The following is a 17,237-nucleotide window of genomic DNA, read 5'->3' on the forward strand; positions in this document are numbered from 1 at the left end:
AAAAAAAACAAATAAAAGAAATAAAAATTACCTTGTACATATTGAAATGGTTAAACACAACATCAGTGCAACCATCTGAGAAAGGACATTTCGCACTGTCCTGGATTCTAAAACAAAAATCAGGAAAATAATTTTCATTAGTTTTCAGGAGAGTAAATATATGACAGGAGGTGTTTGCAAAGACCACCTTCAGCCTGTGAGGCCAGTCTCTTCAGTTTCTTTGTAAGAGAATTCGACTAGAGTGATTCAAAGCAGAAACCTAATTTTCATGCTCTGGGTGTCTCTCAGGAGTCTTTTTCCCCCACGACCATAGAGACACTGTGCCCTCCATGCTCTCAGAAAACAAGCCTTTCTGAATAATTGCCTGTTTCAGTTTTTGTTCCCATGCCCTTTCCTCCATTTTCCTCTACACTTTTTCCATTTATCGCTGAAAGTAGGAGAGGAAAAGATGTGAGCAGGGAGAAATAGGCAAGTAACTTTTGTTATTTTTAATCAGTCATTTAAAATGTACGTTTAAGGGAATAAATGCTATTCTGCAAGGGGCCATATCAATATTTTTAATATGATTATTTTCAGTTCAGTCTGAAAATGAGGCATATCAGAATAAGAATGTAACATACCTGCATTGCTCAAAGTCTCTTCATTTGCATTTATCATAAATGGAGAGCAGGATTTTGAAGCACAAAATGGTTTCTCTGGCTGAAGAAACTCATTGTCTTTGGTGAGAGAGACTCCATTAGATGCCGGAGTTTGCCTTTGTGGCACATGGCTATTATATTCAGAAGAAAAGTCTGAATCACCTACAAAAAGTGCATATGTAACTGAGATCACACAAAAGAAGAGCTTTGAGACTTTGTGTTAATGAATTTTGGGGGGGGGGGGGGGGTGAAGGGGCGGGAAACAGGGAGTTTCCAAATTGTTAAGGGTAGGGAATTGGCAGGTTCGATGTATGCAGGAGAAAATATGCAGAGTACAGACAAAGCTGCATAGAGCATAATACAATGAAGTTATTAAAACAGCCACAGGAAAGCAGACAGGGCCAGATATTAATGACACCAGCATAAACATCACTGGTGATGACTTTGGATTCAAATTCAGTCTAAAAATGACTTTTTGGCACAAAGGTCTTTGTGAACTCAAACTCTGTTTTAATGCCAGGAGCTCAATTCACCACCTACAATTCTGTTGTTCATCTATCCTTTACCTGCACGTCTTGGCAGACAACCCCTGCAAAACCTATAGAAAGAGATACCCAAGTCCCACTAAACATAGACTGTAATGTTGTAGCTTGACTACTTGGTACCTGGTCAGAGCTTACCAATATCACTCTGATTGGCTTCTAGTTTATCGCATCCATCAGGCCAAGAATCATCTACATGGGAGGAATCCATATCGTTGAGGACGGTGCTGCTGAGCCATGAAGTGGAGGCACCGAGATTGAACAAGCTGGCAAGAGAGCGACGGATTTTCTTCCTTCGCCTGAATACGCTAGAAAGAAAAGACATGTTGTCAAGGAATAGAGTTAATTATTCTTGTTGAGCAGGGATAGAGCTCTGAAGCTTGCAGGACTGACATGAAAGAACCAAGTTCTGGGTGCTGTTCCTAGATCTGTTCTTGACCCTGGGTATGTCACCAATATCAGGGAATGTATTAGCAGCATGGCAATATAGCATGCTGTTGTGATACTAGGTATTGTGATACCAAATGATACTACAGTTATTGGACTCTGATACTGTACTCCAACTTTTTTGAACTACATTTTATATACCTTCCTAAACTGATGTTCTTCTGAAATCAAGACAGATTTTTCCGTGGGGAAGAATTACAAGACCAAACCTTCTTATTTTTATAGATATAGATATATATATATACACACACACTCACTTTTTTCTTATTCTTTATCATGATAACAATCGATTGACAAAATAAGCTGTAGCTCTCCTTTTTCTTTACTGCACACAACTCCAATTACAGCAACAACTGTGTACAGAAGAGGTTTTGGGTAGCAAGATTAGGCATGACTGAAAATCAAGTTGTTTCAGTCACTGCATTCTCTCAACTAAATCCATTGAGATGTTCCCATTAAGAAGCAATGCTGATCTTATGCCAAGCAAACACAGATACCACCAGATAAGTCCAGAGATGTGGAGGCAATTCCCAACATTGAGTAAAATCTGCATATAGTGCACTTACCGAACTAAATTCTCTTTATATGTAACACTTGTCTGGGACGGTGTCAGTGTTATGTTGCCCTCTTCATCAGACAGAAAACTGTCTTCTGTCAAAACGTAATAACCATTAGAAAGCAGTCGCCGGCTGCGGCGACACGTGGAAAGGGAGCCTGTCAGAGGATTTGCAGAACAACACTCATAGGCAGGGTCATCGTCCAAAAAGGCACAAGCATAACTGAAAAGGAGAAATGAAACCCGCTAATTTAGTCAATGTCTAGACAGAGCAAACCCGTGATTTAATAATACTGATAATGAATTTACATTACCAGCTGATGGGGGCTGGTAATGACATAGATTTAAAGTATGTGGATATGATGATATTACTTCTAGACTTAGGGGGTTTCAGCCAGCTAGAGCGTGCCTGCATCACACTTTCCAGAGCTTCAGATTACAGGAGGGTTTCATGCCAGGTGGAGCATTTCATGAACACATGGAGCCAGCCTGAATTCAGGAGTGCATGGTATATTTCTGTGGCAGTGCTTTTGGCCAGGCAGCCCTGCCAGATCTACACCTACCCGGAGTCATCAGAGGTATTCCAGTATTTTGCTTTTCTGAGTTACTCTGCATGGCGCAAGCCTGCATGCCTCTGAACCAGGCAGGATTTACTTACTTTTTATAACCTAGCCGTACTTAATGAAGATTTAAGGATACATGACTTTTAATTCTCACAAATTCTAGGATACCATGCAGCTAGAACAACATGGGATAAAGTCTACACATGGTGATAACTTCATCCAGCACTGAAATACAGTTGACTTTGAGATGAAATATAGCACAGAAAAATATACTGTGTGGTGTTTAAAATAGAAGTGAGTAGTGACAGAGGTGAAAGAACCTAAATGTTGTAGACATTTTACATAGGTCAAGTAAAAATGGATTTATGGTTAGTCCTTTCTGCTCAACACCTTTGAGTTTCAAGTGGCCATGCAGTGACATCCGTGGAAAGAAAGGAAGACACTGGATTGATTCAGTGGCTGACATGGGTTTCAGTAGCAGTTTAACTATCCCATATGGCATGTGACAGAGGCATACCATACCATTCCCATGGAGGGAAAAGCAGGTGGAACAGAGATACTCCAAACCTTGCAAAGCCGGTGCTTCCAATCTCCACAGTAGTACTTCTGAAATTCCATTAAATTAATACCAGCACTACAATTCTAAGTGGCCCAAAAGGCATTTTACACAATCTCCAACAAAATAAAAATAAAATTAAACAAGCATAAATTTCTTCAATACCTTGGAAAAATACGTTGTGAGAAGCTGCATCTCTGTTCTCCATTAAAAGCTGTTGAACCTGCAGAGGCAAAAGCCAAGTAAGAAGGAGTCCTTATCATATCCACTGACAGCTCAAACAGTTGACAAGTCTTCACTGACAGGTACCTTGTGCATATCAAAAAGATCATAAAAGAAGCTAAAAAAGAAAAGGAAATTAAGGGAGAGATTAAAGGAGACAAAACAGATGAAAGAATGGGGGAAAGACATAGTGTTTACAGGAAACTCACATCAACCAGGACAACACAAAATCAGAGCCAATCATAATCAGATACATGTACTCTGCACAGCTTACAACCTGGAGAGAAATAATTATGGACAAAAATGCAATAGCTGCAGTGATTTTAATAGTGTTTTCCCAGAAATCTGCTTCATGCCAAAAATATTACATGTACTGGCAATAGATACAGAGTAGCATGGAAGGACCACCATTACCATTACAATATATTTTTCAGATGAAAATTGCAGACATAGCACAACAGACATAGGGACAGGGACAGTGACAAAGATTTGACAATAATATGGTGGCAGGAGACTAAGGAAATAGGATTTGTCTGGATTACCGTGGCTTACATCTGCAAAGTGCTGCCAGATGTCCAGCATCTGACAGAATCAATCTTACAAAATATGAGGAATGGCTATCCATAGGGAGAATTTATATCTGTTATTACATGAAAAGATAAAAGATATGATCTTTCCCTATATTACCTTGCCTCTCCTGTATCTTTAGAGTATCATGCTTACAACACTGTTAGTAAATGCCCATCATTTACCTACAAGAGGAGACAGGTCTAAGAGAATTCTTTTCCTTCTATTCAGTTATGAGCTGAGGCAAAGAAAAGGCACGAAGGTCAGTGCTTCCACTTTAGTAATCTTGTTTATCCTCATTTGGAGCTCAGTTGTCAGTCACAGCCCGGGTGTGAAGGCTGACTGAGCCTTGGGACCAGGCAGGGTCACCGAAGAAGGGAAGTAAAACCTTCCAGGGTGTCTTTTACAAATCAGTCCTATTACCCTACTCCCACACATACTGTTTCTCCTACACTTTGGAAAAAAAAAAAAACAACAAACCAACATTTCACTTTACCATGAGAAAATTATCCTCTAATCCTGACAAAACAACTTGAGGAGGAGACAACTGGAAGAAACTTGGTGGAGGTACATACAAAGAGATCAAGTAGCATTGGTCAGATTGCTACACAGCAAGTTGTACAAAAAGGGAGAGTGGTGGTATATTTCATAGGCTGACATGTTGGAGACCTATTTTTTTCATACACAATTAGATACTGAAAAAAGTTATTTTGGGCAAAATCATGATTTTTAATTGTGCAAAAATATTATAGCCAAAACCAAGAAATTCATCCAAACTCTAAAAGAAAATACAAGAAGAACTTGACAGGTGGTTTCTAGATCTGGATATAAACTAAAACCTGCAAAATCCCAAATCTTATCAGTCAAACAAAATCCCCTCCACAACAGATTTTTTTTAAATCAAAAGCTCTGCTGAATGTGCACAAATTTACTTGCTCCTGGTGTCGATGCAACATGTGATGTTCCATACATCTTGAAAAGAACTGTTTCATACACCCTGGGATTACAGGTAATATAGATCATCTGCAAAAGAGTTTAAAAAGAAACAGTATGTTTTACTTTGTCTTGTTTAAAAATTAGGATGTGTAAGATAGTAACATCAACATATATCATATTATTAGTTATAATATATATTCTCGCTGAGATAGAATTGATTGATTCAGGAGCAAATTTGTTTGAAAAGCGATGCAGAAGTATACCTCAGCTTCAATTATACCTACTACCACTCTTTAATAATCTGAGAGCGAAACTTTCCTGCAACTGAAACCCGTAACACAGTTGTACTGCAAGTAATTTTCTCAGTTATGATAACATAAAGTAGCAACCACTAAAAAAGAATAACTTTTCAGAACAGTAGTTTACATATGGGTAGTTCTTTCATTAGAAAGTGTTGACACATATTGATCAAAGTGGCAGAAAAAACCACAGTCCTTCCATTAATAATTTGAATTGTGTCATAAATTTGCAATGTATGTCTATGCAGGATGCTTGCTTATCTGCCACCCTCCACAGAAGTAAAATTTAAGGTAAAACAGATATACATATATATGTATATATACATACATTTATAAAAGAAAGTGAGAGATGTACATATGCAGATATATTACTAGGGAGGCAATGACTTCCTCTCTTTTGAAGAACAGTTAATAAGCAGTTGTAATTTGCTTTAAAGTATTTTAAGTAATGATAATACCAAACTTCTATAAACAGCCATAGAACAGGCAGTCCAATGGGTTTTTTTGCTGCATTTGATCATGAAAATTTTTGTCTCATGCGTTAATGAAGAGGGTCCTTGAAAATCATAATTCAGTCAATGCTGGAGAAAGCATGGAAACATCATGTTGTAGACAGTGCTGCACTGTGTTCTGCTTTCAGTTAATATTCACTCCAATTTCTGGGCTATTAATAGTGTGAGAAGCTATAGTAACAATATAAGCAAGCCAAAACAAAGCATCTCAACCACTTCTGCACAATGAAGCAGTAGTATTTTATATGTAATCAACAAAATGAGCATCAATACAGAACCTTTAACCTATGACATGAGAAAAGGCCAACAACTTTATGAAATCTCACTAAAAGTGAATCTGAGGTGAACACGGCAATATTTTATGTCAGGAATCCAAATAAAAGTTTAAGGCAACAACCCCCTTGAATTTCAAAACACCCGAAAGCCCATGTCATAATATAAACAAAAAGTCACTGTCCAAAACAGTCAGTTTTAATTACTTGTCCCTCCAAAAATCAAATTAATCTTTAAGCCACTGATGGCCTCAATGGTAGCCAGCAATCCCATGTCCATGTTTACATTCTAAATATTTACTCTAGTATGTACCAAAATGTAGTGCTGTTAAAATAGCTGAAGCCCAGGCAACCAGTTTCATTCCATTGTACCTACCAAACATGAGTGTCTACAATGACAGTTTTATTTGTTCACACATATCAGTCATTTTTGAACAGCAGTCTAGTCTTTTGTCCCTGCAGGTAATGATAACAACATACACAAAAATACAAAACTTCCTGAAGAGCCGTGTAGAAATGAATCCAAAGCTTGGTTATTCCTCAGCTGACAAACACATTAAGAGATAAACGTGCGTAAAATCTTCCAAACCTGGAAAATCCATTTCACTATTAACACACGCACGCCGAAAAGTTTCTCATCGCCGAGACGAGAGCCTCTGAGACGTGAAGTGGAGGGTGCTCCTTCTGCAGCTTCCAGGGAGAGATTAGCGCTGGGTCTTGGGAAAGGCAGGTCTGTCAAGTCCCCTGTTTCCTTTTGAAAACAGCCCATGCAATCAGCGGCACCGAGGCAGAATGAGGTCACGCTTCCTGTAAAGTAGCTTCACATCAGAAGCATGCATTTTGAAGAGCAAACTGAAGATTAAGATTAGCCCAGTGAACGCTCTTGCAGGCTGCTGCGAAAGAGAAGATACGCTATAAAGTTTTGCCCCAATGATGATATGGAGAACAAAGACAGAACTTTTTCTCACAGTGACGCAGATTTTTGTTTCAGCTTTACTTTTCTACCTCACCCAGAAAACTTTCACTCCAAATCACTCCATTTGTTGAAATACTTGTGAGCCTGACAGGCTTTGATGTAGGAAAATGATCCGGCTACCAAAAAAATCCGTGTATAGTAACAAGACATTTTGCAAAAGCACTGTTATACAGAAGACTCATTTGGTGCGAGTTCAGAGTTGTTTAAATTTCGTGGTCAAAAATATTATTGCAAATATATATCATGCAATGTTAAGATAAATTCCTTTGAAAGGAGAAAGGAATAAAGCCATTTGTAAACCTATTCATTGTTCCACTCTGTATGTTTCATACTACGTAAGGCATCAATTCATCGTACCTTAAAGTACACAAAAATAAAGTCAAATCCATGTAAGAGAAATGGAGCCTGAATAAGATGTCCTGGCAATCAAAATGATTTGGCTGTAGAACAGTTACACACAAAAGTAATACAAATCAGCTGCTTGACACTGAAGAATTATACAGTCTTAGGGAGCAAAACTTCATCTCCAGACAAATAGATAGAATATGCTAGTAAGTATCTCTCCTGATGTCTGTATGTGTCACTGACAAAAAGAAAGCATAAATCCAGTAAAACATGATTGATTTGATTTAATGATAGGGGTTTTTTTCCATGGAGAAGGAAAAATACTTCCACTGATAACAAAGGAATATAAAATTCTCACCTCACAGAAAAGGGAACAAAAATAGGAATTAGGCAATTGGGATGTTACAAAAGAGCTTCTGTTTGGGAACCAAACTAAAACGAACATTTTTAGGTCCTTTTCCTCAAACAGGAAAACACAGACCCCTGTTCGTTCTTCACATCATTTTTTTTTAATTTAGTGGAATTATGCCAATGAGGAAATTTAGTCCAACATTATTTCCATGGGTGCATGGGCTTCATCACGGCAGGATTTCCCAGGTCACCCTCTCTGTCTACAGGCAATGGGCATAAATTCCCAATGGTCTTCAAAACTAGGTCACCCACTAAAGAATTTCTATACATACACTGATTTACGGAACAGGTTGCTTCTTGGGAGTATTTTTGGTTTCTTTTCATATTCTTCTCAACAGGAAGCAGTTAATTCTGAGCTTGGGCTGCTTTTTTGAATGACATTGGCCTTTCATGTTTGCCTATGTAGTTAAAATATATTGTGTCTATATCATATTTAGACTTAGAGGCATTTTCTTTTTTAATCACTGCCATTCATATCTGAAACTCACTGTTCCACAAGCTTTTGATGCATAAACTTTGTGCATTAATGGATATTTCATAGGTAGGTGCTGGCCTATAGTTTATATACACGCACACAAATGTTTATACACAGCTTTTATTTGTTGCCCTCCCTGTTGCTCCTCAAACTGCCCACCCCACCCCAAGCACCATCTCAACTGTCAGATTTCAAATTTGAGGAAATGAATACACCAACAAGCTTTCTGTGCAGTAGTTTTATGCAGTATTACAGGTTCAACCCACAAAAGGAAGGAAATGAGAAATTACAATACTAACTACCACATATCTTTCTACTCTTCTCCCAGGCTTACTCTACTTTTGACACTATGAATAAAGGAGAAAGCATATTGCCAGTGGAAAACGTATTGTGCTGGGTCTGGCAGTCCTGGAGAGGCAAGGCTGGGGCAGCTCCATCCATGCCTGAGGTTCTCACCAGCATCAAGCCTGAGCATGTATACCCAGTAGGCACACACGCACAGAGCGCATGTGTACACCATATATATACATACATACACAGCTGGCAACACAGGTAACAAAGACAGACATACAGAGCACTCACACAGACAGCACTGATGGCCTCATCCTTCTCACCTCTCTGGCTGAAGAGGATGGAGGTCCACTAGTGAGAATATACAGATGTATACACATCTGTAGAAGCTGGATCCCTCCAGCAGCTGGGCTCAGACACTCAGCCCAGTAGCTGCCCCTAGATCCCAGTCTTCCCAGTTGCTGGCACCTGGACATGCGAGCCCCGAGGGTCACAGCCCCACTCCAGTTGCTGGTACAGACCATCACACGCACACACACACACACAGAGCTGGCCAGGATGCCCCTGGTCCTCAGCAGCCCATTACTAGTGGCATTGCCTTTACAGACACCCTCGGCCATAATGTGTCCCATGTCCCCAGGCAGCAACACGTTTCAGTCCCAAAGGTGCTCTGGTGTCGACTCATCTGAGTGGGTTTCCATTCTGGACACTGGAGCTGAGACTCCTCTGGGACAGCCCTGGGAGGGCTCCAGACAGAGTGTCCCTTCCTCTGAATCCTTAATTTGGGTTCCCACCTGCCTTTGTGCCCCTGTGCTCCTCTGGGCTGGTGCAGATGGGCCTTTGATGGGCTGATGGCTCCTGGGACGGGCCTGGGAGCAACTGGGGCAGGGTATTATTTGGGGTCCCCCTCCTGCTGTTGTCTCTCTGTGCTCCTCTGTGGGTGTGCAGGTGAGCTCTGAGCCCATATTACACCATAAGTCTGCCATCTCAGCAACCCGCTGCAGCTCAATGCACTGCACTATTACACTAAACACACAAGTTTTAGAAAAGGTATTTTGCCTGGCAGAGTGAATTGAGTGGCCGTGGTGGAGGGAGTAGAGTGCTTATTGACTGAATGCAACTGAGAGTAATTAGACGCTTCTGTAACTCTCTTTGAACCTCCTGGAAAGCTCACAGCCTTTAGCTTTTCCACCAGCTTCGCTGACCGTCAAATCAGGCCATCTTTGCTAATGCTGTTTATATAATACTCAACAAGTAAAAAATATTCTGAGATATCTGAAAATTAATTGAAATATTCAAAAAAGTAGCAGAGGAAAGACTGGTCATGAGAACCTCAGAGAAGCCACAGTGGGTCAAACTGAAGGACTATGACATTCTCCCTGCCTGCAGTCTTGCTGCAGGGAAAACTAAGACTCATTTTAATTCACCTCTGTGAATGATAACATTTTAAGCTAAGTGCATTCCTTTATGCAGCAGAACCACTTAGCAATGTTTGAGGTACCCTGGTAATTAAAAAAAAAATCTCACAAATCCAGATATTTTATTTCAAGAGAAGGCTGATCCTGCATAAAGTTAGCATTTCATTGCAGTTTACAGAACTTACACATCATATACAATTTTAATAACCTTATCAGGTCAGCTGTATGAACAAAGATGAATTTGCTTTAAAAGAGGAACAAATTCATTTTTAATGTAATCAGATGGATATCCCACTCCACCCTATCAGAGACTTTCTTAGTTTCAGGCTTGATCTTTTTTTTCCCCAAAAATTCATTATTTTAGCTTAATTGCTCCTGCAATACAGGCAACAAAGGCCCTTTCTGTTTTGCATGGTGGAGTACAATGCACAGACGTGCAAAGCTTAGAATAAGCTCTGAGCTTGCTGATACATCCACACTGCTTGGATCTCAACAAGAGCTTACCTGCAATAACGCTATGTCAGCTACCTCTGTATTATACTACACACACAGTCCAGATAGATAGACAAAAAGTGTTTAGAAAGGATCTAAATCAAGCAAATCTGTGATGCACAATGATACTTCTCTGTGCAAAGCCACGACCGGCCTGTGTTGCATCTCCTTGCTCTTTGATTATATGGTATCAGGAGGAAATTTCGTTGGGACATAACTTGATGTAGACATGGGAATATGCTTGAGAGGAGTTTTGTACAATGATGTCACATCAAGATATAAGAGCAGTGGAAAAGCATACACGGGGAAGACAAGAGAAGTGCTTCCATTAGAATCTGCAGCTCCCCAGCCTTGCATCCGGAAATACTGCTCCTTTAAAAACTATTTTATCAGAGAAAGAAAACAAAAGGAAGAGGCTAATTAATACTCAAATCCATCAGTCAAGGCAGAATTTAGTTGAGGTCCCTAATAAACCTGGGGTGGGTCCTCGTTAGAGTTCTTTGTAAACTCCCTCACAAGAAGATCTGACTGTTACTGAACAAGAAGGTAGGAACACTAAGAAAAGCAACAAACACATCTATGCTAAAAGCTGGCTGACTTAATTTTATTAAGGATTACAACAGTTTGTGGATTAGCACTCTACAGTGTCTGCAGTGACTAGAAGCAGCCAGGACAGAGCCAGCTGTGGGCCAGTTGTGCTCAAGCAGCATCTTATTTGCAGAGAACAGAAACATTAATGCACGGATCACTGGTCTGAATGGAAAAGGAGTGGGAACGGGGCTTGAGGTGGCAGGGGGGGCACTGTATGAATGGCATATGTTCATGGTGCCTAGGCTAGCAGGTCATCAAACTTCCAGCAGAAATCGACATGCTGCATCTTAGGACACCCAGACTGAGAGGAAAAAGACAGGCACTAAATCAGGTAGGACAGTGTGGGGATATTGATCACTCTCAGCTCTAAAGGGTATAAAAGGGCATGTCCAAACCCAGCACAATGTGGCCAACCTAGCAAGAAGCTGTAAGACATGGTGAAGACTTGACTGCCCACATTCCTTGTCTTCCAAGTCACCGCCTGCTAATGCTGGACAGACCACCTGCATAGCAGCACCTTGATGGCTGGAGGCTGAACAGGGCACCTAGATACACATGGCTTTAGGGTACCACCTAGGTGGTCTAACTAGAGACATAAAATCTGAATCTTTGGTTGGGAGTTTCCTTATTACATTATGAGTCCTGAAATGAAAATTAATGTTCCTCTGGAGGCAGTGATGTACTGCTGATCAGCATACCTGAGACCCTGGATGGTTTCTGTGACCGTCCTGATGTGATCTGCATGGACCTAATGGTGGAGGGTCTTGTACTGATGTGCAGTGAAGGCTTTTGGCCAACATGTAATTCCAAAGGATCACAGTACCCTTTATATATACTGCAAATCTGTAGTCGAGAAGGTGTTGGTACTGCTGGTTCCTGAGACAACGGTACTGGCAAAATACTGATGATACTGATGTCATGGTCATTTCTATAATAAATCATACTGATTGGTGCATAAATGAAGACAAATAACAATTGACAGTGATACTCTAATAACCTTCTTTAAAATGCCTGTCTTCCATGCTGTTTTACACAGCACCCTTACCAGTTGCCTCTGTATTTGTATGTAAATAACCGCCGTAGTCTGACAGTGACTGAGTTCCTTTCTGCCTGTATGCCAGTATTTAAGCAAAGTCTAAATTTGTGAAGCTTGTACTGAGAGTCTGCAGGCCTTTCTGGAACTGTTTGCAGTTTTTCCAGCTATGCCTGTGGCATACTTACTTGTCGCATTTCCAGCTGGATTCAAACTGATGTCCTGGACTAATTCAACTGCTAGGGAGAGGAAAAGACACAAGCAGCTTTGGTATCCAGTGGAGGATCACTATATGCTCGAGGCAGAGTGGTTTTATAGCTTGGATGCTACCCAGCATTGCATAAAGATCAAGGATTTGAGTGTGACCTACAAGGCAATTGAGGACAGAGACCGGAACCCTGATAGCCTTCCAGGAACCTGTCCATGCAATGCCAGCACAGACCCAATGGCCAAGTATCAAGAAACAAGTGTTGCCTCCCACAAACAAATGCTTTGCAAGCATTTTACAGGCAGGGTTGGACACTAAGGGCTAATCTCTTAATCGACAACCATCCTTCAGCCCCTGAGGACACTCCAGTTTTCACAGGACCACAAAGGAGAGAGGAAAATATCACATTAGTTTTACAAATTGATTGGTATTGCCTGCTGGCAGATGTGATGTATAATTTTTCATTCTCACTGCTGGACTCCACCATGTTGGACAGATGTGAGTTTTGGAGTTCTGTTTTCCTTCAGTCAAAGTTGTAAATTCTCTCTAAACATTCATATTGGCATTCTGACTACAAAACTATCCTTGACAGACTGCATGCTTTGCCTGTTAGTCTCTCCTTTCCTCTTACAGTACTCCCCAATGTCATTATGACTGTGATAAACAGCCTGCTGCTGAGTGCTCAAATGATGACCCCAACACAGTCGTTGTCTTGGCAGGACATTCCTTCTGTCCCTTTCCCTTACCCACCCTGAGGTCAGCTCTCAAAATGGCAGACCATGAAAAACTTACCACTGGGACATGTTTGCGAGTCAAATGCTCTATTGATCCACCATAATGTATATGCTGAATTTCAATCTCACAGGGAAGTAATACAGGAAATAAGTACACAGTCAGAGCAGGTATTAGCACAGCTTTTGTTCAGTACTGTACTCATCAAGGCTTTAAAAGAAACTTCAGTAAAATATTTACTGATGTGTTCCAATCTACAGAACCTCCCCTAAAACCAAAACACAATCCAAGACATATGGCTGCAATATGTAAGGCAGAAGTAAGCAACACATTGCACAGCACTGTTTCCGAGGCAAAAGCACTATTAAATCTCAACAGGGCTAACATTCATTGCAAAACAATATTCATAGCACAGTGAATGTTGAGTATGCCCTCAAGAAATATCACACGGATACACAGAAAGTGGTTTAACCAGGCTTTAATATGGCACAGCAAAGCTGCCTTCATACAGAATGGGTAGGTGCTCCCTTCCAGCCATGCAGAGCATCAGGAGGTACCACTCTAGTAAGGAGTAACTTCATCCGCCTCCTAGGATTTCCTTTAATCTCCATCAACAGTCAGCGTTTGCTCTTTCCTCTCTTTCTTTGCATGGATTTGGGACTCTTTCTCTAATGTTGGACCTACCTCAGGGAACTGGGGTTGTTTAGTCTGGAGAAAAGGAGGCTGAGGGGAGACCTTATTGCCCTCTACAACTACCTAAAAGGAGGTTGTAGTGAGGTGGGGTCAGTCTCTTCTCCCAAGTAACAAGTGATAGGATGAGAGAAAATGTCCTCAAATTGCACCAGGGAACGTTTAGATTGGATATTAGGAAAAATTTCTTCACCAAAAGGGTTGTCAAGCATTGGAACAGGCTGTCCAGGGAAGTGGTGGAGTCACCATCCCTAGAGGTGTTTAAAAAACCTGTAGATGTGGTGCTTAGGGACATGGTTTAGTGGTGGACGTGGCAGTGCTAGGTTAATGATTGGACTCGATGATCTTAAAGATCTTTTCCAACATAAACGATTCTATGATTCTACGACTCTAATTGAGTAAAAAATGTCTAGCTTCAGTATCTTTCAAAATTGGAAAAGACTGGGGTTGGTGTCCCAAACCCATCGGGTTACTATTTTGTTTGGTGTCCGTGGCAAAGGGTGTTAGCTACTTTCTTTTCCCACGCAAGGCCAGATGCTCCAAAACTCAGCCACTTTAGGGTATTTCCCAGCAAATGGAAAATTTAAGGCTTTAAAAGTAAAAGAGGAGTGTTTGGTTAGATAGTGGAAATCTTCACAAAATGAGGGAGGAATTTCTTGAGGGGAGGGAGTTTTTGAGATGAAAGGAAAAGAAAGGCAGAGAAACTGAGGAGGAGGACATAGCAACTGATGCCAGTCAGGGTGTCAAAATGGACCAAGGAAGTGGCAGGAAAAGGACAGATGATGACAGAGAAGAGCCAGGCTGTGACCAAGCCACCTACACAGACGGACAGAGCGGGGCAGAGGTGCTGCTGCATGTTTGCTAGGCTGAGGCTGTGCAGGCACCATTTAAATACATCCACCAGCAGTCACCTTAAATATGTCTTCCTACTATAATAAGGATAAAAACAAAGATGAAGTTTTATTCCATTGACTGTCACCTCGTGACTGCAATATCTGACATTTAAAGTGGTTCTTTTATGGATTAATCAAATCGCCCACAAGAAAAAATAAATGGTAAAATAAACAAACTGATGTCTGGGTCTCTCACCATAGTATCTTTTTTTCCCAGGTGTTTGATTATTTTCCCAGATCTTTCCTGAACCCATCCAGTTTTTGGATGGCTTTTCTGAACAGTATGTTACTTTAATAACAATGTACTGGTGCCAAGTGCAGAGATAATGTCACCTCTCTACTCCTACTCAATATTTCCATGTGCATGTGCTTTGCAAAGACTGCATTAGTCTTTTCAGCATCAACAGCACATCATGAGCTCATGCTCAGCTGATTATGAAATCCTCTCTTCCCCCTCCAAGTCTTTGTGAGTCACTGACTGGCAAGATAAAATCTCCTATCCAGTTTGGTTTCCAATTTATGGTCTGTATAATATTCACAATGCTAAAGACATGCTTCGTGACAAGCTTAAACACCAAATTTTGTGAGGTGCAGAAGTAATGAAATCTCCTTTCCTGCATCTCTGCCTTGTGATGTTCTGGTGTCTGAAGGAGAGTAAGCACTGAGCCTTTCTATCATGGAGAGGTTGTTGCAGTCACTCTTCCCTGCCCAGTTGAGCATTTTAACAAAACAGGTTGGGATAACGTAATGAGACCTCTGTCTCTCTGTCAAGCTTGAAGTAAGGCAGAAGCTTTAGAAGTAAGTCGAGAAAGGGAAAATGGAAGGCAGACATGCAATGCAGCCATGTGAGCCCTGTTTTCCTAGGAGACAAGACTAAATATCAGAGACGTTTTTGTGCTGAAAGAATAAAAAAAGGTTTTGGCCAAAATTGCTCCTCACTAGCTTTATGGTGGAACATAGTAGCTGAAATGGGGTCCTGGGCCATGGGAAGGGTGGGGGAGGCACGAGAGTAGGCAGGTCAGGGCCAGTAATGGCTGTGGGAGCCCTCAGGGCTACAGCAGGGCAGGGGTGGCTATACCTGAAATGGCAGCAAAGAAATGGGGACACTGGCTGGGGCTCCTTGACTTCCTAACGGTTCTGATAACAGTGCAATGAAATGTTGCCCCATACTGCTGGACCACAAGTGGACTTCTGCTATTCTGAAAGCAGAGTGGTAGGAGTCACACATAGCACCCTGTGTTGGGGCATCCCTTCCTCTGAGTCCTTAATTTGGGTTCCCACCTGCCATTGTGTCCTTGGGCTCCGCTGAGCTTGAGGAAATGGGCCTTCGATGGGCTGATGGCTCCTGGGAGCAGCTGGGGCAAGGTATTATTTGGGCTCCCTCTCCTGCTGTTGTCCCTCTGTGCTCCTTTGTGGCTGTGCAGATGAGCTTTTAGCCCGTATTACCAAACACCTTGGGCTTGCTGCGCCTCTGCAGTCTGCTGTCAGTTCTGCCTCCCTCTCCTGACAGCCTTAGCAGGGAGGCGATGATCAAGGTGCCACACACTGCTCTGAGCCCTGTCATACCACAGCATAACCCAGCCAGCCTCTGGCAGTCAACTAGCATGCATGACTCAACCACGCACATGTACCTGGCCCCATCCTTGCTACCTCTTTTATCTTTCCCCCATCTCCCTCTCCTTGGACAGAAGCACCTTCACTTTTCTAACTGCATCCTGATGCTGCACGTTCATTGCCACTCAGAGAGGTCTCATTGCCACCACAACCACCCTCACCATCCTCTAACAAACTCTCTAAACAAAAGCCTGCATCAAAATGACACTCAGGGTAATACGAGCTGGAGATTTCAAATGAATGCAATGGCAACTTTTTTACTAGAGAGAGAAAAAAGCACTTTTTTTTCTTTATTTTTCTTTTTGTTTTGTTTGTTTTTCTTCAAGCCTCCTTCCTCCTTCAGTCTCACCTGCTTGCCACCACTATCCAGAAAATGGGAACAGGGAAAAATCAAAGGAGGAATAAAAAATGCCATAGCAAATAAGTACTCTGAAATATCCCACTGCACAGCCTCCCTATAAAGACTCTTCAAGTGGGAGGCAGCCTCGCAGGGTCAACCAGGTTGACCTCAGACAGCAGCCAAACACCCACACAGCCACTTGCTCACTCCCCCCAAGTTCTCACTTGAAGAACAGAAGTGAGAATGTTTGTAGATCCAGATAAGGACAGTTTAATAAGTGAAGGAAAGCAAAAAAAAAAAAAAAGAAACCCAAACCAAACAACCCAACCCCAAAAACCCCCAAGCAATGCCAAGGCAATCACTCACCACCTCCCACCAGCAGACCCATGCCCAGCCAGTCTCCCAGCAATGGCCAGCTTGGAAGACAAAAGCCCCACCATTCTTCTTCCTCTGCCCCACGTTTTCTTGCTGAGGTTGATGTTTTACAGCATGGAATATCCCTTTGGCCAATTCGGGTCAACTGTTCTGGCTGTGTCCCCTCCCAGTGTCTTGCCCACCCCCAACCTACTTGCTGGGGGCCGGGCAGAGTGGGAAAAAAAAGGCAAGTGTTGATGCTAT

General features: G+C 41.7%; 1 protein-coding gene across 1 annotated transcript in view; it reads right to left on the reverse strand.

The window, feature by feature from the left end:
* Positions 1–6,785, reverse strand: part of LOC126048736 (dynein axonemal assembly factor 11-like) — a 56,607-nt gene extending 49,822 nt beyond the window's left edge. Inside the window, exons 1-5 of the mRNA XM_049824084.1 lie at positions 6,700–6,785; positions 5,024–5,114; positions 3,468–3,642; positions 2,194–2,406; positions 1,319–1,488 (exon numbers count right to left, since the gene is read on the reverse strand). Coding sequence (XP_049680041.1) covers positions 1,319–1,488; positions 2,194–2,406; positions 3,468–3,642; positions 5,024–5,114 — 649 coding nt within the window. The 5' untranslated portion in view covers positions 6,700–6,785. The remainder of the gene's footprint in view (positions 1–1,318; positions 1,489–2,193; positions 2,407–3,467; positions 3,643–5,023; positions 5,115–6,699) is intronic.
* Positions 6,786–17,237: the final 10,452 nt, after the last annotated feature.

This window comes from Accipiter gentilis, chromosome 2 (assembly GCF_929443795.1).
Source record: "Accipiter gentilis chromosome 2, bAccGen1.1, whole genome shotgun sequence".
NCBI classification, from domain to species: domain Eukaryota; kingdom Metazoa; phylum Chordata; class Aves; order Accipitriformes; family Accipitridae; genus Astur; species Astur gentilis.